The sequence below is a fragment of the Taudactylus pleione genome, unplaced genomic scaffold, assembly GCF_031769625.1.
Source record: "Taudactylus pleione unplaced genomic scaffold, aTauple2 ptg000040l, whole genome shotgun sequence".
Taxonomy (NCBI): domain Eukaryota; kingdom Metazoa; phylum Chordata; class Amphibia; order Anura; family Myobatrachidae; genus Taudactylus; species Taudactylus pleione.
Genome location: NW_028284442.1, coordinates 19,018,212 through 19,045,550, shown reverse-complemented (window position 1 = coordinate 19,045,550; position 27,339 = coordinate 19,018,212). Strand labels below are relative to the sequence as shown.

Genomic DNA, 27,339 nt, shown 5'->3' with positions numbered 1-27,339 from the left:
GCTCACCACAGGTTTATATTCCCCCTCTATGCCCACGTGGATAGTAACACTGGTAGCTGACCGGCCCCGTCGTAGCGGTCACATGGTTGTGACGTCAGAGGTCCTTTCTCCAACTTGGATCCAGCAACAACCCTCTCCGGACGGTATGCAGTCGAGATGCCGGTGGTCTGAATGCCGACCATCGGCATCCCGACTGTCTAATCCTGGCAAGGGTCTAATGACAGGCGTCAAATTCCAGACGCCTGTCATTTTACCTACGCCGGGAGCCTGGTGGCCGGCATCCCGATCGAAGGTAAGCCGGGCGCAGACAGCCGCGGGGGGGAGGGTTAGGGGCTCCTGGGGGAAACTTAGGGTTAGGCAGCCCCCCGGGAGGGTTAGGCTAGGGGAAGGGGTGGTTAGGCACCCACCCTCCGGGAGACTTAGGGTTAGGCTGCATGGAAGGTGGGGCGTTAGGTTTAGGCACTTAGAGGGGGGTTAGGCACTTATAGGGGAGGTTAGGGTTATCCACCCCTAAGGGAGGGTTGGGGGGGGGGGAAGGTTAGCGATACTTACTTTAATTAACGATCAGGATTTTCACCCTTGCCGGGCTGCCGCTGTCGGGATTTGAACCGCCATGTGGCCGGCGGTAAATCATACCGATTCCCTCGGATACAGGGGTGTCATGCATCACCACTACTCGGTGACACCATCCAAGGGAGTTACAGCATAATTGCATAGCAGCTCTGCTATTTTGGTGTCACCCCCTCGGATGGTGTCACCAGATACGACCACCACTGTCATCCTCTGATCTCCAACAACTTTGAGCTGGTGCAATGGTCAAGTTTGTTAGCAATGTCAAAAGTAACTACAGCCAAAATGGAACATCTCTATATTTTCTCTCTTTCCACCATTATAACTTATTTAATAATAATGATCCATAAGGCACACTTCTGCGACTACTCCCCACTGAGCAAAAGGGTCCTGAGTCATGACTCTGCCCAACTCTCCTTATCAGCTGACGCAAACGTCTGCCCCTCCACAGATGCACCTATTGTGATCTGTAAATCAGTACAGGAAATGCAAGCACCAGTGCAATGTCAGGGGCTCTTCCCGATGGGGCCCCAGGCTGAAATTTATGAGCAGACTAGGAAGGAAGCGTGCCTCCATCGTCCTCTAGCTGTGCTCGTGCTCTGTGAGCGCCTCATGCGCCGCGGGCAGGGAGAAGCCCCACATTGCTATGCACTCTACAGGTATTTCCCCCCGGCAGTGAAGGGGTGTGCCGAGAAAGGGGGCGTGCCTAAGATCCGCCCTGATACACAGAGACACAGGCACGCCTAGCCAGCAGCACACACACACGCATAGGGTCGGATAGGAGTAACCTCAGTGCAGCAGTCACTGGGCAGTATATCCCGGCACGCAGCAGCTACTAGCAGGATTTATTATTATTATTATTATGTACCAGCAGAAGGCTGCAGGCAGCGTGGCCGCGGCGCTAGCAGGTTCCTTCTCCCTCCTCCTGGGTTGGCGTCGGACTATTTAGTGTGGTGACAGCCAGGATCTGAGCAGCAGACATGCCGGGCAGCGACACAGGGATAGCCGTGGACAGAACCTACTCTGATCCGGAGAGGCACCAGAGAATCAAGACACGGGTAAGGACCCTGAGCCATGGGGAACTGACCAGGGGCAGGCAACATGTGGCTTTCCAGCTGATGTGGAACTACTGGTCCCAGAATTCTCTAGATCCTTTATGCTGGGATCTTTAGTAGAACATCAGCTGGGTGCCATATACTCTTCCTTTCATCATTGTGTAATTATGTGACATGACACTAGCATTACATATATATAGTGCTATACACCCCCCCCCTCTCCCCCATGGGTAACATGCGTGTAAGTTATCCTGTAAGCGTGTTGCTGTTATCAGTTGCTGCTCCTGGAGGTGGAGGGCGCAATCATTACTAGGCGCCATTTACAATGGATATAGGATGTGTATACAGTATGGGAAGTTACAGCAAGCGAGATATATATTTGATAACTCGCTGCTACCTGTGAAATGTCAGATGGTGACCGAAACGGGAGCTTACACTTACATGACGGAGGGCTGCTGCTAACATCTCCCCTGTGAGTGGGTGTTTTAAATGCTTGGCAAGTCTATACAAGTAATGCTGGCAATTCTCACCTAGGTGACAGACACCGCTGGAAAAGGGATGAACTTTATATGCAGTGACACAGAAATTTGTGTGAGATATATATATATTTCTCCATGACTCATCCTGCACATTTAATTTTACAGTACTACATGATGACTTTACTCACCGTGCAGTTTCTCTACTGTGGTACTTGATACACTGGTTCTGTAATCTGTTGGTGCAGGTCTTCATATTGAGATTGGATGTGAAGACCTTTTGCTACTGCTTTATTAGAGAGAGTGTACACACCTAAACTACCGACAATCGTGACGATGTTCAGGGCGATTTTGCCTTCACACTGGACATCGCATGATTGCTGGTACACACTGCATGATTTCATGAACAAAGGAACGATTACTTGTTCCGTCCTTCATTAATATGTATGGCACCGCCTGCGATATTCTGTGACTGGTCGTGCAGCACAGCCAATCACACAATATCGCATGCGACCGCGGGAGTGTGCAAATCGGGCAAACACACTGCATGATATGCCCGATTTTCCGTTTCGATTTGGCTAATGCTGCCTATCTACTAGGAGATTAAACCTAGCGATGGAGCGATAATGATGGCCGTTATCGCTCCATCCCTTGGTAATCACCCGCAAATCGGGCAGTAAAATGTTAAAAACGACCAGCGATGCGCGCGCCCACTAGTGGTTTTTAACATCAATCACCCGAACATGACGTTCAACCTGACAACCGCCGTCAGGATGCCATGTTCGAGGATGATTGATCTGCATACTCTGAACGTTCAGTGTATGCACTTCACCCCGCGGGAGACGATGACTGTGTCGTAATCGTGCCGTCGTCCCCGCATTGTGTAGTGGATGGGCAGCTTAAATCTGCCAAATCGGGTTAATATTGGGCAGGTGTGTACCCACCCCTATCTGACCTAGCACTTGTCTGCTAAAACATGGTAGCAGGATATTAATATATAACCTTTTGTCATCTGTACTTAAGCAGAGTTCTGTTTCCTTAACTGGAAAATGCCATGTACTAATGGAAGTTAAAAGGCTTTTAATATTCTGTCTGTGCTTACTACAGTGACTCTTGCCTGTATTTATTTTATACTCATTCTAAAGCACCCTTTTCACATGAGTCAGAGCTATCTTAACATTATTCAAACTTATTTTCCATTCTCAACTCTGCAACTGGTATATATGCTAAATAAAACTGCAAAGTGTACTTGGGTTTATTATGTTTAGTGTTAGTACAGTGAAGGGTTATTGCCTTGGCGTGAGACTGCAAAAGCAGATTTACTGTAGTTATATTTTCCAGGAACTTACTTGCCTTTCCTGTGCTTCATAGGGGATTGTGTGGTATCTCTTATCACTGCACCACCCAGGTCATTCCAGTTCTCCCACTGATGTTTGTTCAAGTCTTTGTCAGCTGTCTGTAGCTCTCCATAGCAGACTCACTTTCTCACATAATTTTGCCTTTATAGATAAGAATACCTACTGATATTCATTTTTAACTATGCAATTTTGCAGTATTATAGTTATTTATAATGTTAGCATTTCTTATTGTTTAGTTTTCATTAACTGAGTACTTTTCTTGATGGTATTTGCCAAATAAAAGCTCCTGTAAGTGGATTTGTTTAATGGACCCACTCTTTGTAAAGCATTAAATAATGTTTGTGCTATATAAATATCCACCACTCTGGAAGTGACTGGTGTAAGGAAAACTTCCTTACCAAAGTATTTGGGGAGCATCAGATATCTATTGTCATAACAGACATTCCAACATAAATATTTAGTTATGGAATGCCATAGTATGAGCCCTGCTCTTTTTTTCTTTACCAAAGGATTAATAAGAAATTCTAATATATAATTATAGTAATTAGCTCAGATTCATGCTAGATCTCTTTAAGGAGCCTATATATCGAGCTGATTTTTACATAAAATTATGCAGAAACTGCAGTTTCTGCATAATTTTATGTATTGTACCTATGTACTAATAGCACAATGCAGGAGATTTCAGATTTCACAGAAATCTCTGGAAAAGTGCTAATTAGCACTTCAGATCGCAGTCCCCATTATTGTCCATGGGCACTACGATCTGACGATTTTTGGAGTTTAGCCCCGGTAGTGTACACTATCTTCAGATGGTGTAAACTACTGTAAGCCAATGGGGAGAACTTTCGATCTATCCCCCGCAGCCCCTGGCCTGCCCGGAAGATGACACTGCGCATGTGTCGGCTTCCCCCGGAGAAGTCTCTCTCTTCTGTGAAAGACTTCTTATAAATGCCGGGGTTGTAACTCGCAGGGACCGCTAATGCAGTCCCTGTGAGTTCCCCTTGATACTGTACATAGTGGGGATATATTCCCAGCGAGATGGATACATAATAATCGCGGCAGTACTTTGGTTATTAGTACATAGACCCCTAAAAAACCCACTCACAGCATATAATTTTACATGGAGTGCGCAAATTGCCATTATTTCCAGTATTTCAAACTGAAGTAAAGCCTCATTCAGATAATCATTGAGTCAAATTTTCCATACAAATGTTCCTCCAAACACCCTACATGCAGTCATTAGGATAATTGAAAAGCTTGTGATTTTGGATTCTAAAACATACAGTAGGTGGATTTGTGAAATTTGTTCAGTACTGTAGATGCAAAGGCATGCAGGGCCTTCCTATAGCATTGTTTACATAAGGCCTCAATATGCAAATCCTACAGGTGTGAACAGGCCTCCACATACATTGCACTGTTCCTCTCCAGGTTAGCTTGATGTACGTGATCTGCGGCTCAAAAACCAGAGTAATTCTAGGTTAATTAGCTGCTAAATTTTGATTTGGATCATTATGGAGTATCTTCAAAACACGTGGAAACTGTTTACCTGTTTTTTGAAGCTTCCGCTATGATCTGCAAAAGTAAGATAATCAAGTCTCGCTCCACATGTGGAAGGTAGTCCTGTTGTTCACTTTTCTTAATCTCTTAATGCAAAATGACATTTATAAAAGTCACAATGCAGATGGCTGCAATCATTTAGTTTGCTCATTTGGTCCCCTGATATTTAAAACCACTACATTGTCCTAAGTACTACCTATAACTTCATGTCCTCCTACTCAAACTGGGTGAATATCCCTGCTATACCATGCAATGCATTGGATCTATTTGTCACACACATTTTCCACCTATTACAGGCTCCTGGCTTATATTTTAAAACACAGATGGTGTAGGTTAGCATTACTGCCTCACAGCACTGAGGCCTTGGGTTCGATTCCCACCATGACTCTAATGGAGCGTACACACGGTCAGATTTGTCAGACTTGTCAGATGAACGATTGAACGATTTTTGACTGCATTAAAATGAATGGAATCGTCCAAGTCTGACTGCAAACCCATCAGATGTCAGATATCGTTATCTGACAAACGGGAACGCGCATCGTTGATCGTCCATCGTTCAGGCATGTCAGATATGTCAGATTTTCCTTCAGATATGAACGACTGAACGATTTTTAAATCGTTATCGTTCATATCTGAAGGAAAAATCTGACCGTGTGTATGCACCATAACTGTGTGAAATTTGTATATTCTCCCCGTGCTTGTGTGGGTTTCCTCTGGGTGCTCCCGTTTCTTCCCACACTCCAAAAGACATACTGGTAGTTTAATTGGCTACTGACAAAAGCTATCGTGTGTGTGTGTGTGTGTGTGTGTGCGCGTTAGAGAATATAGATTGTTAGCTCCACTGGGGCAGGGACTGATGTGAATGGCCAAATATTCTCTGTAAAGCATTGAGGAATATGTGTGCGCTATATAATAACTGGTAATAAATAAGTAAAAGATAAAACATCTCAGCACTGTTGCTGTAACTCCCAAATACCTTCATCTAAAATGCACATATGGGGCGGAATTCAATTGATTCCTCCCCCCATCGCGCCCGACGGAGCTATTCAATTCTTGCTCCTGTCGGGCACGATCAGCTGCCAGCGCTACATTTCAGCTCGCAGCCCCAGGGGGGTGAGAGCTGAAATGTGCGAAAAGTGACATGTTTGGGCACCCAAACATCACTTTTCGCGATCACACCCAGCACTTTGGTCGGGTTTAGCTGCTTTACGCGGCTAAACCCGACCACTTTGGGCGCGATCAGCACGAAAATCTGGAATAATTGCATAGCGGCCCGCGAACTCCTCTCACTTTAGACGGGAGATGCGGGCTGCGAAAACAATTGAATTCTGCCCATGGTGTTCCCTTATTATGGGAAGTAAATTAATATATTTGGGGGTCCATTTTTAGTAGTTCTAAATATTTAAAAGTAAAAGTACCATAGAAACAGTTTTTTGTAAAATGAAAATCAATTTCTCCTCCCGTGCTGTTGTTCATAAAATTAAAAACTATTTCAAATTTAAAACAATAACTATAAAGGGGCTCAAAACTATGGAAATTGATCTGACCATGTATTTTCCTTCTATGGTTTTAAAGGGGTTAAGCTAGCCTGGTAGAGCCCTGCTTAAGGGAAGGACAATTATGGCTTTTATATTTCCCTGGTGGGTCAGCAGACAGCCCTCTACAACAATTTGTGCTGAAAAGCAGAATGCACAGGAGAGTGTGACAGTGGAACAACTATCCACAACTTCTTATTTTTGTCCTCTGTAGGCAGCTTGGTTTATAAATCTGACAGCTCTCTTGTTTTCCAGACAATAGTTGTCATTGTCACAACTCTGGCAAAGTGAATAGTTACTTGGATCCATTTAGAGCTAGCATGCATTTCTTTTCACATCTAAATAATGCTACAATCACATACATCTTAAAACTTAAATATTGATTTTATTGTGGTATGGCAAGTTTTATGTAAGGGCTATATGTAACTAGCGCCATGGTTTGGGGCTATAACACTGCTATAAATGTGTTTTCTCAGTTCCTTTATATTTTCTGTGCTCTTGCTGAGACCCAGGGCATGAGAGCGGCCGCAGAGTGTCAGATGCATCATTTTTTTTTCGGCTTGTAATTGGCTGCTGGTGTTAGCTAATTAGTTGGTGCTGCAACACTTATTTCAAGTGAGGTGCAAGAACACTAATGAGCCACGCTACTACAAGCACAAGAAACAACCAGCAGGACAAAACAGCATTCTCATAAATACTAATGACCATAAGACAGCACAGTGGCTACCATTGCTGCTTCAGGGTACTGGACTCATGGGTTCGAATCTGACATGGGTTTTATCTGTGTGGAGTGAAATATGTTCTCTTCATATTTGAGTGGGTTTCCTCTGAGTGCTCCTGTTTCTTCCCACAGTTCAAAAACATACTGGTAGATTACTTGCGGCAGGGACTGATGTGATTGATTATGTATTCTCTGAATACTTCTGCATAATATGATTGGTGCTATATAAATTCACAAAAATAATATTATTTGCTTATTACTTGCTTTTTTTTCTCCAGCGTCCTATCATTTATACAAAACAATGTAGTAGTTCCTTGGAGGTATCCACTATCATGGAATTTTTTGTGCCCTATGATAGACAGATTTGTCCACATACATTATCCACCGTACGCTACAAGTCATGTTACACATAATATTTGAGCACCGTGTGACTCGGCAGCGCGGAGCATCGTCTTGTGCAACTTTTTTCCTTTAAAATGGGTCATATTTGCAAAGCAATGTGAATAGGAAACACAAGCAGCTTATGCTGATTAAAATGCTATGCTGCATGCCTATATTCTGTGTGTGACTGCGGGTGTATTTACATGTGAAATGCTACGTTACAGTGTCAGTCGCTGACACTAATGTAGTATTTTGTAGGCAGATACACCAGCAGTCACACACACAATATAGGCGTTTTAATCAGCAGAAGCTCCTTGTGCATCCTATTCGCATTACTTTGAGAATAAGACGCATTTTAAGGGAGCAAGTCACAAGAAAACATGGCATGGCGCAACTAGAAGGGCTGTTTAACGTGCAAGGAGGCTAGATGTGTGGACACATCTGTACAACATGGTACTCCCATTTCTAGAGTAACAATATTGTTCAGTCCTAGTCAATCCTTTTGTTCCTTACTTTTGAAAATCATTACACATTTCACATATATCAGTTTCAAGGGTAGAAATATAAAGATATTTTGCACAGAGGGCCTGATTCAGTAAGGATCGCTAATGCAATTGTTAGCCATTGTGTTTGCGTATAAGCCACACTGCGCATGCGCTGCGATCGCACTGCGATTATGGATGCACAAAGGAAGCCATCGCAGATTGAGTGACAGGCTGTGAGCGTATAGGGGTGGTGACGGGGGAGTGGTCCTAAAAATGCAGGCGTGCCTGTCCGTTTGAACGCTGTTGTATGGGCGTGCATAAATTAGCCACTGCGATTGCATACACAGCTGGAGTACTCACTGCGAGTAGCGAGATTTGCTGTTCCTGCTGTGAATGTGCGTGACTGGCCAATGTGCCTCGATGGTACTGATGTTTATGCAGGTAAGCGACGTGCGGATGTGAGAAAGCAGCAGTGGACATCTCTATTCCAGATGAACTATGGCAGGCATTAACATCCATTCGCAGCTGCGTTGCGTATGAATTTGCAGATGCGTACGCAATAGCGAACCTTGCTGAATTGGGCCAAGTGTCTTGTGTATAATAATTTTGAGTTTTATATTGGTGTTTCCTCCAGTGCCTGCCGTTATATGATGGAAAGAGCACTAACATTCTATTGCAGCATCATTTGAGAACCTTTCAGGTAGAAAGTTATTTTTATTATTTTGTTCCTGTTAACAATGGAGACTCGCTCAGTATATTGAACAATTCTTGTGTTGATTTAATGTATGTAATAACTAGCTAATTTACTGAGAAGGCAGCAGAACACATTGACTGGTTTTGCTCACTATGAGATGGAGTATAAATTCTAAGAATAATATTTGCATAACTTCATGGAAATATCTTATTCCTAAAAAACAAATATTCTGAAAATGTTTTGTTCTTTTTCCCCAGGAGTTCCAAATTCCTTGGAGCTAGGGCTGTACATAATGCTAGACATGCTAGCTCTCTAATGAGTAATCTATAGGGCAATTTAGTTGTGCTGACTTGTACTCTGGAATAACTGGAGATTCCTGTGCTGTATATCGGAAAATATGCAAAATTCTTTCAAATGAATCTTGTAACTTTACTGATCTTGCACTAAAGTAGATGTTCCCAAGCTCTGCCATTGAAGTCCAGGTTTTAAGGATATCCATGCTTGAGCACTGGTGACTTAATTATTACCTCAGTCATTGTGACTTAACCATTTGGACTCGAGCATGGATATCCTTAAAACCTGGACTGTAATGGCGGAACCTCTACACTAAAGGATAACTTCACTTAAAGTTTAAAAAAAAAAGTAAAATACAAAGTTCTAATTGCAATCTAGCTAGTCTTACCCTAATCTGGAGAGTCACAGAGAAGGCTTCGCCCAGCTCTCTGCTGCTAAGATTAGACTCTAAACCACAGGTTCTCAAACTCTGTCCTCTGGACCCCAAACAGTGCATGTTTTGCAGGTCTCCTGACAGAAGCACAAGTGAAATTTGCTCCACCTGTGGATCTTTTAAAATGTGTCAGTGAGTAATGAACACACCTGTGCACCTGCTGGGTGACTTGGAAAACGTGACCTGTGTGGGATCCTGAGGACCGAGTTTGAGAACCACTGCTCTAAACTAACAGCAGCGTTGTCACATGAAGTGGAAGGTCAATGGCGAGGTGCATCAACAGCACTGTTGCTTTTTTTAATTGGGCAACTAGAAGAGAGGATTGTAGCACTGGACTGCACTCCAGGTAAGTATAGCTTATTTGTTTGGCATCTCATCTTTGTGAAACTCTCCCCCCAATTAGTTTGAATAAAAAAATAAGAATAAAAGAACATAATATGTTGTTAATATACTATTCAGTCAATAAGTGGCAAATTCTACTAGTTATTTACATTACTCTGCAAACACTGGATACATCTTTAAAGGCCAGGAAATAGGGGAGAGCATTACAATTGTTAAGTTTCCCACATCCTGGCGCTAACAGTGTTATGGTGCATACACACGGTCAGATTTTTCCTTCAGATCTGAACGATAACGATTTAAAAATTGTTCAGTCGTTCATATCTGAAGGAAAATCTAACATATCTGACATGCCTGGACGATGAACGATGCGCGTTCCCGTTTGTCAGATAACGATATCTGACATCTGATGTGTTTGCAGTCAGACTTGGACGATTCCATTCATTTTAATGCAGTCAAAAATCGTTCAATCGTTCAAATTGTTCAAATCATCATTCAAAACTTTGGTAAAATCGTTCATCTGACCATGTGTATGCTCCATTAGGGACAGACTTGTAAAGAGAATCCGCTCTTCCGACTTATGTGACTTCCTGTGATCATGTGGATTCACAAGAGCGCACCCCTGCACTGCAGAACTCATGCTAAAGGCCAATTTCTCCCATCCTGTATTCAATAAATTCTGGGTGCATCCTTATTTGAAAGAGGATAGTCCCCTCTTTTAGTTTATGTGGCCTATTAGTAGTTATTGTCTGGTGATCACCTGAGAGATCCAGATTATATCAACCTGCATTGCAGAAATACTATTTATACCTGGTGAATGAGGAGGGTAGTTAATGTGCGCAAGGTAACACAAACCTGGCACCTACACACTCGGTGGCACTCTTGTTTGAAAGAAGGGAGTCCCTGCTTTCAAATAATGGGATCTATTTACTGTCTTGGATGGAGATAAAGTGAACTGAGTTAAAGTACCAGCCAATCAACTCCTAACTGCCATGTCACAGACTGTGTTTGAAAAATTACAGGAACTGGTTGTACTTTATCTTCATCCACTTTATCTGCATCCAAAGTTTAGTAAATAGATCCCCACGTCATCACTTTGAACTGTTTGTCATGTTCCTCAAACCGTTCCTGAACAATTCTTGCAGTGTGACAGGGTGCATTATCCTGCTGGAAGAGGCCACTGCCATCGGGTAATATCGTCGCTATCAAGGTGTACTTAGTTTGCAACAATATTTAGGTGGGTGGTATGTGTCAAAGTAACATCCACAAAAATGGCAGGACCCAAGGTTTCCCAGCAGAACATTGTTCAGTGCATAACACTGCCTCCGCCTGCTTGCCTTTTTCCCATAGTGCATCCTTGGTGTCATCTCTTCCTCAGGTAAATGACGCACATGCACCTGGCCATCCACATGATTTAAAAGAAAACATTGTTCATCAGACCAGACCACCCTCTTCTATTGCTGCATGGTCCAGTTCTGATACTAACGTGCCTGTTTTAGGTGATTTCGACAGTGGACAGGAGTCAGCATGGGTACTCTCACTGGTCTGTGGCTACATAGCAAGCTGCGATGTACTGTGTATTCTGACACCTTTCTATCATAGCCAGGATTAACTTTTTGAGGATTTTTTTTCTCTTCTGTGGGATCAGACCACACGGGCTAGCCTTCACCCCACACACAATGAACCTTGGCCACCCATCACCCTGTTGCCTGTTCACCGGTTGACCTTTCCTTGACCAATTTTGGTAGATGATAACCAAGGAATATCAGGAACACCCAACAAGACCTGCCATTCTGGAAATACTCTGAACCAGTTACCAGTTGTCTAGCCATCACAATTTGGCTCTTGTTAAAGTCGCTCAGATCTTTACGCTTGCCCATTTTTCCTGCTTCCAACACAACTTCAAGAACTGACTATTCACTTGCTGCATAATATAGCCCACCATTTGACAGGTGACATTGTAATGAGTTAATGTTATTCATTTCAACCTCTAAGTGGTTTTAATGTTAAGGCTGCTGGTATATATATACTGTGTGTGTGTGTATATATATATATTAGGGATGTGTAGGCTCGGTTCCGTTCGCTTTTTTTTTACCGAATCTTATTGGGTATCAGCTGTCACGAGTTTTGGATAGCCAATAAGATTCGGTGAAAGAAACCAAACGGAACCGAGTAGAACCGAGCCTGCACATCCCTAAAATTATATATATATATATATATATATATATATATATATATATATATATACACACTAAATTTTGTCTGATTTTTAATTTTCCTACAAGTCTCCAAGAAATGTTATTCATTCTTTGTTTATTCTGTGTGATCTGCTGTTGTCGGTAATATGAATGTGTCTGCTCAAGCTTGATTACAAACCCAGTGTAATCCCATCATTGCATTGCACAGGTATGTTTTATGAATGCTGCAGGTCTGGGTAGGGTGCATGTGTGCAAGTTTAATGCTTGTACTACTGCTGTATTAAAAATAAATGTTGTAATTTTATATATTAGTGGCTCTGAAAACTGCACAGTTATTCTTTGTGATTTATCTTTTTAATGTTTACTATCATTATGTTAAGCGAACTTTAACCAAAATCACTTGATTATAAATTGTAACCTCTCCACTTGGTTATGATTCATAGACTGCACAAATGCGTGTTCATCTCCACATAATATGGAAATAAAATGGGACTATTAACAGCATATTATTTATGATGACTTGAGGGTATTATGTTCTGGGTGACTTGGCATATCTTCAGATGATAGAGTGACTCACATCTTCCAAAAATACATAAGTGTCCTGCTTTATTTCTCACAACAGCAGTTAATGATACAGACAATACAAATAGTACATTACACGTTTGTTGCAACATTTTACATGGCTAGAAAAGGGCACTTAAGATTATTTATTAAGACATAGAACACATAGGTATACAAAATGATGGCACATACAGTAAGGCATTTTTTAGTTTAGTTTATTTTAATAAACAAAAATATATCTGGGCCAAATAATATGTTTGTTCTATTTGTTACATTCATTTAATTTCCTACCAATGTATTAAAGTGTTAAGCACTTAGTAAGTGAATAGTGGTTGGATTGCAAATTAGTTATAATACAACACCAGAAAGGTTTGTAATATGTATGCTCATGGTTTCATAATGGGCAATGTTCTGCCTTGCCACTGAGGTTGAAGTGACATCTGGAAGTGGACTATACTTCATGTTCTAAAATACCCGCCTTGGATATTATTTTGATGTTGCTAAAGTAGCTAAAATCTGTATCTATAATGCATGATTACAGTTCGATGGACTTGCAAATTAGAAACTAAAATTTGATAATGGCTAGCCTTCCTAGTCTGTCCATTTATATTGTTGAAAATCTCAGCACCAATTTGACTATTAGCTCTTTTTATAGAGTAACCTTTATGTCTATAACAAGCATGTGCAAATTATCCTGTAATGTTTTGGAAGACTATTCCACAATTCTAGATGTCTGAAAAATACTTGATACCCAAATTTCTCCTAAACCTTCTACCACCAGGTTTAGTGCATGTTTTATTGTTACAGTATTTCCTATTATTTGTGGACTTCTCTCCTCCTGTACGTTAAAACTGTTGGTGAATTTTAAACCTTCTATAATATAGTAGGGCCTCCAGAAATAAACAGCCTTTCCTATTGATACAATGTCTATTTGAAGTGACTTGAAATAGTGAAACGTAGATCCCTCTTCCGTACTTGCAATTTTGTGTCATTGATGCCATGTTCAGCTTTTAGCTTTTTTTTTATCTTTCAAGATTTTTTTTTTTTGGGTCATTGAGTTGTAGCTGCCATAATTTTGACCATGTTTCTAATTTACCTAGCTCACTAATTATTGTGGTCACCCACCTCCCTCCCACTTGGTATTCCTACTCTGTTACATAGCTTTGTATGGTCTGCAAATAGAGAGAACTTTCCATTCAATACCAGCAGTAATATCACCAATAAAGATCTGCTAGTTAGGCAGTTTAATTCCCATCTCTTGGAAATGCCTGTCCATTAAAATACATTGGGCTAAGTGTTAAATAATCTTTTCTACCCAATTTTGCATGTGGTAGATGTGAATCTACCTTCTACACCAGATGTAGCCCTTCTACACCAGAACTCCCCAAATATCCTAGTCCACAATGAAAAATAAGGGTCATAATCTTCTAGAAATTAGGGTGACATTATCCCAACACTGGAGCAGATCAAATCCACTCTACAAAATGATTGCTAAAATGTTACAAAATAGAAATCGTTCAACAATTCCTCAGCTTTATCTTCCACTTTACCAAAATTGGATAAATGGTATGTGTATTTATCAAACATATAGCCTTGCCTTAATAGCCAACAATTCTGTTTTGTATCCCTCTATATTTTGTAAATACCAATAAAAACATATTGCATTTTAATAAAAAATAAAAATCAAAAAAAAATCAAACAAGGACTGGATCAAGTGCAGGTACATGGGGTTGCTCTCTTCTGAATGCATTACACTAATGCTAGATACACACTAGACGATCAGCAAACAATGCAATGGTCGTCTAGATTTCTCTTTAACTCCCAGACAAACGATCTAGTGCATACCCACTGTGCAATCTACCAAATGACCAAACGATATATCTTACACCGTTTGATGGTTAGATCATTAGTTATATCACCTGGTCGTCTGGTAGTGCGTACACACTGCACGATTTGCGGGAAATTGTTAACAAGATTGTCAGATTGAGCCACATGTAGGGGAAGACCTGAAAATGCAACGGACGTTGCTACGGGAGCGCGCCTAGTGAGTACACACTTGTTGATTTGAATGATTTGTAGTTCTGATGGTCGGAATCGGCGAAATCGTGCAAAATATTGTCTTAGTGTGTACAGGGCTTTAGTATAACCCCCTTGTCCTCTCTACTTAAATCAACATTATATACATTTTAACTACTTTTCAGTCCAATCCTAAACATTCCAGTTTACGGCCGAATTCAATTAGAGGTGAAATCGGCTGATTTTCGCCAAAAAAAACCAGGCAAAAACGGGGAAAAAAAAACCAGGCAAAAAGTTTTCACCATCTCAGACCATGTAAAAAAAAGAAAAGACGCAAAATCCCTACTTTTTGTCTAAAAATGTAGAGATTTATTTCAGAACCCTTTTGGACACTGAACCTCCCACCACACACACACACACACGCACATCACCCCCAATTTTTCAAAAATAGCTTGAATTGTCCGCGCTGATTATATATGTAGCAGCTCAGTTATAAATAGTAATAAGTAGTTTATGAAAACGAGCACTGTAAATGAATGAAGTTTTGTTTACAAACCATATGTCAAAATGTTATAAAGTGTAAAAATGGATACAAATGAAATGTTTAAAAGCAAAATGCATGCACAAGAAATATGTTACATCAGTGTTATGTTTATAGCCCTTTTGAAGGGTTAAAAGAAAGTCCCGGTCTATCGTTTGAGATTTAGTGGAGACTCCCTCGGAGCACAATTGCTGGAGGATCTAGCTGTCCCTACGGAACTAGCCCTATCTCACCTCCTGGCATCCGGCGGTGTATATCGGGTCTTCTCGATAGCACTGCCGCTGAGATTGTTTCGGCGTGAGTCTGGCTGGTGTAATCACTCGCGGCTATGGATAGCAGAACATATCTGTGCTCTGCAGACACATGTACTGTACCCCGGGTAACTCCAGTCCAGTCCCCTGATAACTACAAATATTCTCTGACACTAATTTACTTATCTGTACATCCTCAATGAAAATCGTAACAGTGGAAACATTTAATAACTTATTTAGGGCTGTATTAGAGTGATAATCTATAGCAAAGTGTAATGCTTACTGCTGGGCCAATAATATGACAATGTTTAAAAGGGATAACTTGATTATATTCATAGTAGTATTGATTGGTTACATCTTCCTGTCAGACTGACATATCATCTGTCAAAGGAAATAAAAGTTGACAAACAGACTGGCTGCTATAATAACTGCTAATATCAGGGAGTTTTCTCCCAGTGTTCTTTATAATAAGTGGTAACACTCATAATATTCATTTAATATTACAATGGAAATGTGACCTACAGTAACTATAATTGGATAAGATAAGTCTGTTAAATATTGTAATCCATGAACAATAATTGAGAGACATTTTACTGAGTGGAAATAACTATATGCCAACAATTTAACTGTATTTTCAGTTTGATTTAAGATAACATACAAATATTCTCTGACATTAACTTGCTTATCTGTACATCCTCAATGAAAATCGTAATAGAGGAAACCTAAATGAATAGGGGCTGGCGTTCAATTTGCACGTGTTATCATAAGTTAGTACCCAATATAGAACTATCAATATTTGAGTACAATAACAATAGTCTATAAAGGGATACAAGATTACACAGATTTTAATCACATTTTTAGTTTTACAGTTCTAGTTGGGTTCAAAATAGTTTTACTTTACAATAAGGATCCTCTAGCAAACCATATTTACATTATCTAATAAAGTTTGGATTGTGTTGAGTCTGAAGAGCGTTACTTTTTGAACTCTTTGGCTTTTCTTTTGTGGTATAAACGATTGTTAAGCAGCTGAGTGATAGCCCTCCTGACTGTTTTAAACTAAGGATATATATTATTTATACTTTTCCTATGAGGGCTAGGATTTGTGTAGTGACTAAATGACATATATTTTGTGCAGGACTATCGGGATCATCTCCTCTGTAAATTGACTGCTACAGTCCTTCTACTGTAACTACCTAACAGAAATATAGTTTTAGAACTACTATACCCTTGTCTGTCTTCCCAAGACTTTCTCCCTCTATCTTTAGTTTTACAATTGTTGATTTTTCACTTTAATTTCTATTTTAAAAAAGTCACGTTACTTGCTGACTACTCTGCCTGAACCTTAACACTGCTCATTTTATTGGGAATTCAAATACCCGCTGTAAATTACCACGGGTAATAACGGTATGTAACCTCTGGCTTTAACGCCCGGGGCTATTCAGTAAGCCTCCCAAATTCACCCGATAGCTTTAACGCCCGTTAAATGAACATGTTAATGGTCAATAACACTGGTTATCGAGCGTCCACACACAGAATCCGTGTAAAATACGCAGATTTGTGCATTAACTAGCTGTGATCACCCGATAACTGCAGGGTTAATGCAGATTTATTTTCGGATCTCAGGAGACCTGAAAAGAAATACCCAATTTAAAAGCGGGGCTAAATGAATAGAGGCTGGCGTTCAATTAGCACGCGTTATCACAGTTCATTTCAGTTTGCTTGGTCCATAACAGGCATATTTTTATTTCTTTTCCCTGTTTTCTTTTCTTACAGTGCTAATTCATTTGAGAGCCAGCCTGACTTTCTTTATTATACCGTGCATCTTCTTATGCGCTAGACAAGTCTGTTGCTTTTTGAATTGTGCTGTGATATTTCCCACTGCTCCTGCACTCCATTCACATACCTCCATTCAACCAAAGAGAAAACTATATAAAGAAGTAAAATGTTTTATATAAGTAACTATATAGTTTTTGGAAACCTTTTTGTGTATTTTAGGTGGTGAATTTAGAGATGCTGTTTAGCACTTGTGTTTTCATGTTAATAGGCAGTGACGTGCGGTGAGGTACATGGCTGTGGAGGCACTGGCTAGTATCAGAGCCTGATTTACAGATGCATATATGAACCCGAAGGTTCATGTGGGCATTATACAAAGTGCAGCAGTATATAGTGCTGGACATTTGGTATGTTTTGATCAGGGATGTGTGGAATAGGTAGACAAGGGAGACAGTGCCTCACCTGCCATACACTTTTTACTACAGTGTTTTGACTATAGAAAATGATTAGAATAATCCAAAGAAGATATTTATAATATTTTCTTGAAATTTTACTTATTTTTATAGTCAAAACTTTGGAGTGTACCTAAGTTTGACAGGAAAGGCTCTGCTCACCTGACCGCACGCACATTACTGTTATTAAAGGTCATAATGGGTTTCTGCGTTGGCCTTAGCCTGAAGCTCATCGCTGCTTTATGTATGTACTGTATACTGTAACAGGTGTTCTATACTGCATATTAGAACCCCTTATGCAGTTATCGCAGGCTTCGGTCTATGCATCCCTCTTATGTAGCTGCAGAGGCGTCCATATGGACTCTCTGTTGCTGTTGCCTGAGGCTTCATTATCTCTGGTGCGCTCCCTACCTCATAGCCCTAGGCATGCTCACAGAATAATATCTGGCATGTAATTCTTAAGTCAGTATAACTCAAGGTCTGGAGTAACCACTATAGCATAGAAAATATACTATTCGTATTCTGTTTTAAAATTCTGTTTGCTAAACCAATTCCTTCGTGTGTGTGTGTGATCTACATCATAAACCAGATTCATGAATCTAAATGACCAACTTTGTAACATGTTTAATTTATGTGGGAGACCATGATGAATTTCAGGATTGCATTTAATCACTCAGTCATCTTCTGCTGATCTCCAGCAGAGGGGAATTGGCCGTGATAAATTTATGATTTTTCCAATCAAAATTTGGACTTTTGTGAACTTTTTTTTTTTTTTTTTTGACACATCACTTTTATTAATAGAGTTTATGCCATGTACAAAGCAATAATCTGCAGCCATGGCCAAAAGTTTTGAGAATGACACAAGTATTGGTTTTCACAAAGTTTGCTGCTTCAATGTTTTTAGACCTTTTTGTCAGATGTTGCTATGGTATACTGAAGTAAAATTACAAGCATTTCATACGTGTCGAAAGCTTTTATTGACAATTGCATTAAGTTTATGCAAAGAGTCAATATTTGCAGTGTTGACCCTTCTTTTTCAAGATCTCTGCAATTTGCCCTGGCATGTTGTCAATCAACTTCTGGGCCACATACTGACTGATGGCCGCCCATTCTTGCCTAATCAATGCTTGGAGTTTGTCAGAATTTGTGCATTTTGTTTATCCGCTCGCCTCTTGAGAATTGATCCACAAGTTCTCAATGGGATTAAGGTCTGGGGAGTTTCCTGGCCATGGACTCAACATTTCGATGTTTTGTTCCCCGTGCCACTTAGTTATCACTTTTGCCTTATGGCAAGGTGCTCCATCATGCTGGAAAAGGCATTGTTCGTCTGCAAACTGTTCTTGGATAGTAGGGAGAAGTTGCTCTTGGAGGATGTTTTGGGACCATTCTTTATTCATGGCTGTGTTCTTAGGCAAAATTGTGAGTGAACCCACTCCCTTGGCTGAGAAGCAAACCCACACATGAATGGTTTCAGGATGCTTTACATGGCCACGGTTGAGCACAGGTGTCTTAATTAGTACCTCAATCAAATTACTTAATCCACCTCTGCTCAACCATGGATATCTCTAAAACCTGAACTGTTGGGGAGCTTTGAGGACCGCGTTTGGGAACTTCTGCCATAATCTGTTTCTTTTGATTCAATACATGCATTGTTTTCATTGACTAGTCTTTGCTACCTAAATAGTCATGTTTAAGCTGGGTTCCTGCCAAACCGTATATGATCTGTGATTATATTGTCCTGTTTTGTGGTGTTTGATGGTAAAACCATTTTCTTTGTACACCCTGCCCTTCTTAAGCCTTACAAAAATGTCATTGTATATACTGTAGGGAGATGTATCAATCGTTGGAGGGAGATCAAATGGAGAAGTTGCCCATAGCAACCTGTCAGCTTCTGTCATTTATCTAAGACAGTCTATGAAATAACAAGCTCATTTGTTGCTGTGGGCATCTTCTCCATTTTATCTCTCTTAAAGGCTTGATACCTGTCCACCATGATATCCTAAATGATTTTCTATCTGCAGGGAAGCCCCATCTCCTCATTCCCCTCACAGCTCTCACTGGCTGGCTTTTAAGAAAGGACTGTTACCTCCTCTCAGTTCTTCCAGCCAGTACCTCCCTTGCTCCAGTAGGGGATTGGTGACTGAGATGAGAGATGGAAAAGGAAGTGTGTGTGTGGGGGGGTGTTGAGGGGAACATAGATGAGAGAGTGAAAGGGAGATGGGGAGAATGGGTCAGAGATGAGAAACAAGGAGATGAGGGGGGGAAAAGGGGGCAGAAACAGATAGGAGAGGTATGGGAATAGAAATGAGATAGAGAGACCGGGTGTTGAGGGGGACAGAAGTGATAGACAGGGCTATGAGGCAGACTGAGATGAGGCAGGGGTGATGATGGGGACAAATTTGAGGAAGATTGAAAAACCTGCAATACGGCATAACGAATGACAGATCAAAATACGAGTACTAGATTGTAAAAGGAGAGCTACAAAGGAATGAATAGTTTTTCTATGTGGAAAACTGATATCTTGGCTGTGGTTACAATTTACTCTGTTGTAATACATTTGAAATACTTGTTTCACATTGCAACATTTTTAGTTATCTTCCTGCTGACTTGATGTTATAGGGCACAGATATAGGCGGAATGACTTTAGGTTAGATAGGGGCTATGATGATACAGCTTCATGCCTGCTCAACTATTTAGGTTTTTTATTTGTATTTTTTGGGTGTGGAGAAGGGGGTTCATTTTTCTTTTCTTAGTTATTCCAAAATAATGATTCCATAAATCACACAGCTAATCTAGGATCAGTGTAAAATTTATTTTCTCTCATTTTTGCTGTTATCCTGTTTCTTGTGAATGTGAGCAAATGTCCTGAAGGCAGAATAGTTTCTGGCTTTTCTGTTAGCAGATCTCTTCTTTTGAAATGTCTCCTAGCCTTATCCTAAGTATGAGAACACTCCTTCTGACCTACACACAGCTGAGAATTATCTAGGGTTTACATAATACAGCTGATGTCACGCCTCCTCCTTGGACCATATATAATTCACACAAATATGTTTTAAGTTAAAACTTTTATCTTGAGGAGACACTGTGGTAGGTTATTTGGTAAGTGAATCTGAAGGGCAGATAATTAGATTATTAGCATTTTTTCTCAAAGTAACAGAACTGCAGGAAATTTGGCTGCAAATGGAGCCACAATTGTCTCTATTGGTCTTATGGGAACTGTCCGCAACAATAACGAATGTGAATGCTGTATTCTGTTGCTGTTTGGTAATGGATTTCACAGGTGCAGTGGTGGGGAGTTTTTACCAAATTGTTTCTGTTTTTAGAAGTGCACACATCGGCATGTGGAAGCCTTTTATTTTAAGTGTCACCTGTTGAACAAAAGCCAGCACCATCTGCTTTATTGGTAAAATAGATTCAGGAATTTATGGTTTTCAGCCACCACCCACTGCTCCTAAGTGTATGTCAGCACTCTGGCACTAATCTTACTGACAACTTGTTCCAGGGCTGTTCCTAAGAACTAATAGGATAGGCTGGAAACAAATAATCATTACACATAACATTACAAGTTAAAATACATTATTTGTTAATCCATGGATCACAATTTTTTTTATAGTTGCTAGCTATTTAACGCATGCATGGTTAGGAAGGGAGTGGGGCACTTTAATTACCTCTTGATTGTTACTGTAAAGGCATCATTGAACCACATTATGCAAGTCCTTTTGTGATTGGCAACATATTATTAAATAGCTGTCAACTATAACATTTTTTCGTGATGAACCATGGATTTATAACAAGATTATTTTAATTTGCCATGTGACCTGCATGACCTAAAGGTGAAATATGTTAACCTTTTGATTTGCTACAAGTGAATATTACAGGTAGACACTACCTTTAGGTGAGCCTAGACTGTGCTGCTGACATGTGAAGCTGGCTGCTGCTCCTCCTTGGTACTTTAAGTTGGGAGTATGTCAAAGCTGTTGCCAAACTGCCAGTCTGGGGAACGGCCATACACTGTGCGATAAAGCAGCCGATCTGACGGATTGGTACAATTTGGCTGCTATATCACACCGTGTATGGGCCTGATGTCGGACCGAGAGCGCACCTGTGGGGTCGTACATCGCACCCCCTGATCTTACTGCAGTATCAGTCGATCAGGGGGTGCGATGTGTGATTCCATGCAGCGCTATGCGTGTAGGGGAGTGGGGAGCCTGCATATCAGACGGTTGGCCACCCGATCGCACAGTGTGTGGAGACCGCCCGATATGTTGGACGTCAGATCCCCCGTCGCGTCGCACGGTGCCTATCGCACCGCGTATGCCCCGCTTAAGTTGCATGAGGTAAGAATCGGCAGGGGTGCCCCATTTTTTAGGATAGGGCGGTCCCACTTTAAAAGGTGAGGTGGCATCTAGGGCTTCCCCTGGGCTTGTGACAGCCTTGTGCATACATCATGTACATGGTTAGGGAAAGAGGGAGGGGAGGTCTGTCTAGATCTAATTAACTCCCTGGGGAGATACAGATCAGCGCTAGGGCCACAAGGTGCCATTGAAACCATCAACATTGTTAAGTTTGTCTTGCACTTCATAGAGGTGTACAGGAAAACTTGCAGTGTACAGCCCACCGCTGATATGTGAGCTGCAGTGGTTCACGTCAATGTTCGGGGGCGGATTTGAATTGACCCATATTTTCCTTATATGCCCAGCATACTTATTTATTATCAGTCCTTGCCCAGCAGAGCTTACAATCTATATTCCCTAGCACATGCTCACACACATACACACTAGAGTTAATTTTTGTTGGAAGCCAATTAACCTACCAGTATATTTTTGGATATAATTATCCTTTATTTATAAGGTGTCACAAAGCTCTGCATGCTGTTTCAATGTCAGCCATAAATTGCCATAAATTGCATCGCAGCTGCAATATACAGCACAGGAAGCAACCATATACAGACCTATAACTAGCTTGTGAGTGCTTACTCCTGGCTCTGAGAGCTTTGGTGTTCCTGTTCAAGCTCTAGGTCCAGTTCTACAATTAGGGTGCAACTCTGTCCACTGTTTACAGCGCAACATGTATATTCCATTATGCTGAAAACTTAAGTTATTGGCACAGCTTGGTTCTTACAGAAGGTGGAGCCAGCACCTGTGCAGCATTTTGTTATTTGTTTTTTTCTTAACCTCTTTTTTTTTTTTTTTATTGGAGTGCAAAAGAAAATAATAGAAAAAGAAAATTATTGTCCCACAAATGGAAGAACATCATGGTAGGGCCGAATTCAATTATCCTACATATATGATTCTGCGTGAGGAAAAGGGTTGTAACCTCGAGACTCAAAACCACGGGCTATTCATTTAGAAGCCTTTTTCCTTGTGCAGTAAATCTGCGGCTAACGTGCATTAAGCCATATATTCTGGGTTAAGTACTCAGAGCTATGGGTCAATGCATCGGTGGCCGCCACCATAGGGCAGAAAACATGGATTTCCTTTTAAGCGCAGCCTGAGTGCTGCAGTTGAATAGCCCTGGGCACAGCCTTGCGGCTAATCTTCACTTCGAGGATAATTAAATTTGGTCCTTAGCCTAAAAAAACTTATTTTCTCCTGAAATTATATGGCATTGCAAGGCAAGATGACATAAAAATGTAATTAATGGTAACTGGACATAAAAACGTAGAACTACTTGTTTTAGTTAGTAGCAGTCTTTTTAATCAACATGGTAAAATCAATCAGTACTCAATGTTTTTGTGTCTAAGGTGTAAATTTAACTTTGGAAGTTTAATACTTTAATTAAATATTGTAGTTTTCAAGGATGTTCTGTGAATCTGTTTGTAAACCGGAACCAGGAAAATTCCGTCTCTGGGACAGCCCAATACATTTGGCACTCTTAAATAGGGAACATCGGAAGTCTACTTCCCTTGGCATTGAGACTGTCTTTTGTGTTAAAGGCTTTGTTTTGAATGCCAAGTTGATTTTCAGGTCAGTGGTAACTTTTGCAGGATATGGAGACTCTTCTGTCATTGCTAGTACATCTTATAAAGTCCTTAACATTGCAAAACTAAACCAGTAAATGTGATGTTTTGTACGTTTGTCATAAGGGATCATGCGTCACAGTTTATTGCTTTTTCTATTGTGTGCGTGTTTTTTTTTATTTTTTTATATAGATTCTTTAAAAAAAGAAAAAAAATTGGGATGGTTTCAAAAAGATTATGGGAAGATTTATCAAGTACTAACCAATCACCTTGTACAGGTTGAGTCTCCCATATCCAAAATGCTTGGGACCAAGGGTATTTTGGATATTGGAATATTTGCATACCATATTGAAATGTCTTAAGAATAGGACCCAAATCTAAACACAGAATGCATTTATGGTTCATATACACACAGCCTGAAGGTAATTTTATACAATATTTTCAATAATTTTGTGGCTCAAACTAAGTTTGTCTACATACATGAAATGTATTTGTTTCATATACACCTTATACACACAGCCTATATATAGGTCATTTATACTTTATTTTTAATAATTTTGTGCCTTATACAAAGTTTGTGTACATTGAACCATCAAAAATCAAAAAGGTTTCACTATTTGAGTCAAGCTAAAAATATTCTGTATTTCGGAATATTTGGATATGGGAGACTCAACCTGTAATACCTCTTTCAGACATACGCCCTGGCAAATACACTGCTACAACCTGGGTTTTTCAACAATGGTGTAACACGGGTCCCAGCTTGGAGAACCCCCTTTCACACTACACCGCAGACCTGGATTTTTACCGGGTTGACCCCTTCCACACATTAATTGTGTCTGCCCTAGCATTCAGTGTGAAGTAATTTAAAGGGGACACTTTTTTTGGCTCACAAAAATGAGGTCATGCAAACTGCCTGGTGACTTGTGTGCTTGGAGAAGGGTGAAAACTTCATTGCTTTAATCATGGCCAATGAGTTACACATGTAGCCCAGAGTTCTTTGTTTTCAGCATTAGTTTGGAGAGGGATACTTTGGTGGAGATGGGTACTAAGCGCCATCCTCTGCCATCTGTCGCTGATGAGGTAATCTGTAACAGCCCTGCCAATCAGCTCCTTCACGACTGGTCGGGCCATTCAGACATAAACTGGGCCACTGACCCGGGTTGCAAGTTCCGAAAATAACCCTGGTCAATTGCAAGGTCGCAGACCTGGGACTGTCAACCCGGGGTCTAATCCTTTCAGACATAAGCAGGACCGGGGTTGACTCAGCGTGCCCCGGCAATTTCCCTGGTTTTTAGCTATGTCTGAAAGTTGTAGAACTGCCATTTTACAGGCTATGGAGCCCATTTATCAATGTGTTTTTATCATATGAAACTAGTTTTAAAACTCATTGTGTATGACAGTGGTGCTCCTAACTGGCAACTGTTTGAAAAATGCCAGTTGGGAGATGATTGGGGTGAGCACACTGATTTGTTTGTACTTTGTCTCTCTCCATTTTATCTCTCTACAAGCTTTGATAAATCTCCCTCTATATACATGGACACAGGAAAAAAAATAATGTACGTTTTCCAACAGAAGGTTTTTGGAAAACAAGGTGGAGTGCAGTGATTATCCACATTTATTGCTACTTTTTTATACACAAAATGGCTGCAGGTAGGCTACACATACAGTGCCTTGCAAAAGTATTCACCCCTTTGCATTTTTCATGTTTTGTTTTGCCTCACAACCTGGAATTAAAATGGATTGTTTGAAGGTGTGCATCATTTCATTCACAGAACATGCCTACAACTGTGAAGTTGTGTTCTTTTTTAATATTGTGAATCAAACAACATTTAGGACAACATAACAGAAAACTTCAGCGTGCATAACTATTCATCCCCCTAAAGTCAGTACTTTGTCGTGCCACCTTTGGCAGCAATTACAGCTGCAAGTCGCTTGGATAAGTGTCTATATGAGCTTCCCACATCTCGCCCCTGGGAATTTTGCCCATTCCTCAAGGCAAAACTGCTCCAGCTCCTTCATGTTGGATGGTTTCCGCTTGTGAACAGCAATCTTCAAGTCTGACCACAGATTCTCAATTGGATTGAGATCTGGGCTTTGACTTGGCCATTCCAACACATTTAAATGTTTTCCCTTAAACCACTCAAGTGTTGCTTTAGCAGTATGCTTCGGGTCATTGTCCTGCTGGAAGGTGAACCTCCGTCCCAGTCTCAAATCACAGGCTGACTGAAACTAGTTTGCTCAAGAATATCTCTGTATTTAGCACCATCCATCTTTCCCTTGACACTCTTCAGTTTCCCAGTCCCTGCTGCTGAAAAACATCCCCAGAGCATGATGCTGCCACCACCATGTTTCACTGTGGGGATGGTGTTCTTAGGGTGGTATGCAGTCGGGAAGCCGACGGACCTAATCCCGACAGCCGGCTTCCCGACTGCTTAATCCCAGTGAGGGTTAAATGACAGGCGTCTAAATCTAGACTCCTGTCATTTTACCGACCCCGGGGGACCAGCGCCCGGCAACCCGATCGAAGGGACGCCGAGCACGGATAGCCGTGGGGAGGGTTAGGTTTAGGGTTCCCGGGGGGACTTAGGGATAGGCACCCCCCCGGGAGGTTAGGCACCCCCAGGGGGGGCTTAGGGTTAGGCGTCGGGGAAGGGGGGATTAGGGTTAGGCACTGGGGGGGAAGGTTGGGGTTAGGCACCCCTAAGGGAGGGTTAGGGGGTAGAATTAGGTTAGACAATACTTACCTTGGACGATCGGGATTTCCTCCTCTTCCAGGATGCCGCTGTCGGGATTCCAACCGCGGGGCATGGGTCCAGTGGTAAATCCCGCACCCGTTGGGGTGATGGGATGTGTTGGGTATGTGCCAGACATAGCGTTTTCCTTGGTGGCCGAAAAGTTTAATTTTAGTCTCATCTGACCAGAGCACCTTCCTCCATACATTTGGGGAGTCGCCCACATGCCTTTTGGCAAACTCAAATCGTGTCTTCTTTTTATCACTAGGTAATGGCTTTTTTTGGCCACTCTTCCATAAAACCCAGCTCTATGGAGTGTAAGGCTTATTGTGGTCACATGCACAGATACACCAGTCTCTGCTGTGGAACTCTGCAGCTCCTTCAGGGGTGCCTTTGGTCTCTATGCTGCCTCTCTGATTAATGCCCTTCTTGCCCGGCCTGTGAGTTTTGATGGGCGGACCTATCTTGGCAGGTTTGTTGTGGTACCATGTTTTTTCCATTTGATGATGATGGATTTGATTGTGCTTCGGGGGATCATCAAAGATTTGGATATTTTTTATACCCCAACCCAGAATTGTTCTTCTCAACAACTTTGTCCCTGACTTGTTTGGAGAGCTCCTTGGTCTTCATGGTGTGATGCCTCTTGCTTAGTGGTGTTGCAGTCTCTGGGGCCTTTCAGAAAAGGTATGTTTATACTGACAGATCACGTGACACTTAGATTTCACACAGGTGGACTTCATTTCACTAGTTATATGAATTCTGAAGGTAATTGGTTGCGCCAGAACTTTTGAGGGGCTTCATAGCAAAGGGGGTGATTACATATTCACTTGCCAATTTTCGGAATTTTATTTATAAAGATTCATTTTTTATATATATTTTTCTCATTTCACTTCACCAAATTTGACTATTTTGTGCAGATCTATCACATAAAATTCATATTAAAAAAAAAATAATAATA

The 27,339-nt window shown here is 41.1% G+C and overlaps 1 protein-coding gene across 1 annotated transcript in view; it reads left to right on the top strand.

Annotated features, from left to right (window-relative positions):
- Window positions 1–1,427: 1,427 nt before the first annotated feature.
- Window positions 1,428–27,339, top strand: part of TMCC3 (transmembrane and coiled-coil domain family 3) — an 88,398-nt gene continuing 62,486 nt past the window's right edge. The window contains exon 1 of the mRNA XM_088453831.1: window positions 1,428–1,628. Within this exon, the coding sequence (XP_088309957.1) occupies window positions 1,551–1,628 (78 nt within the window). The 5' untranslated portion in view covers window positions 1,428–1,550. The remainder of the gene's footprint in view (window positions 1,629–27,339) is intronic.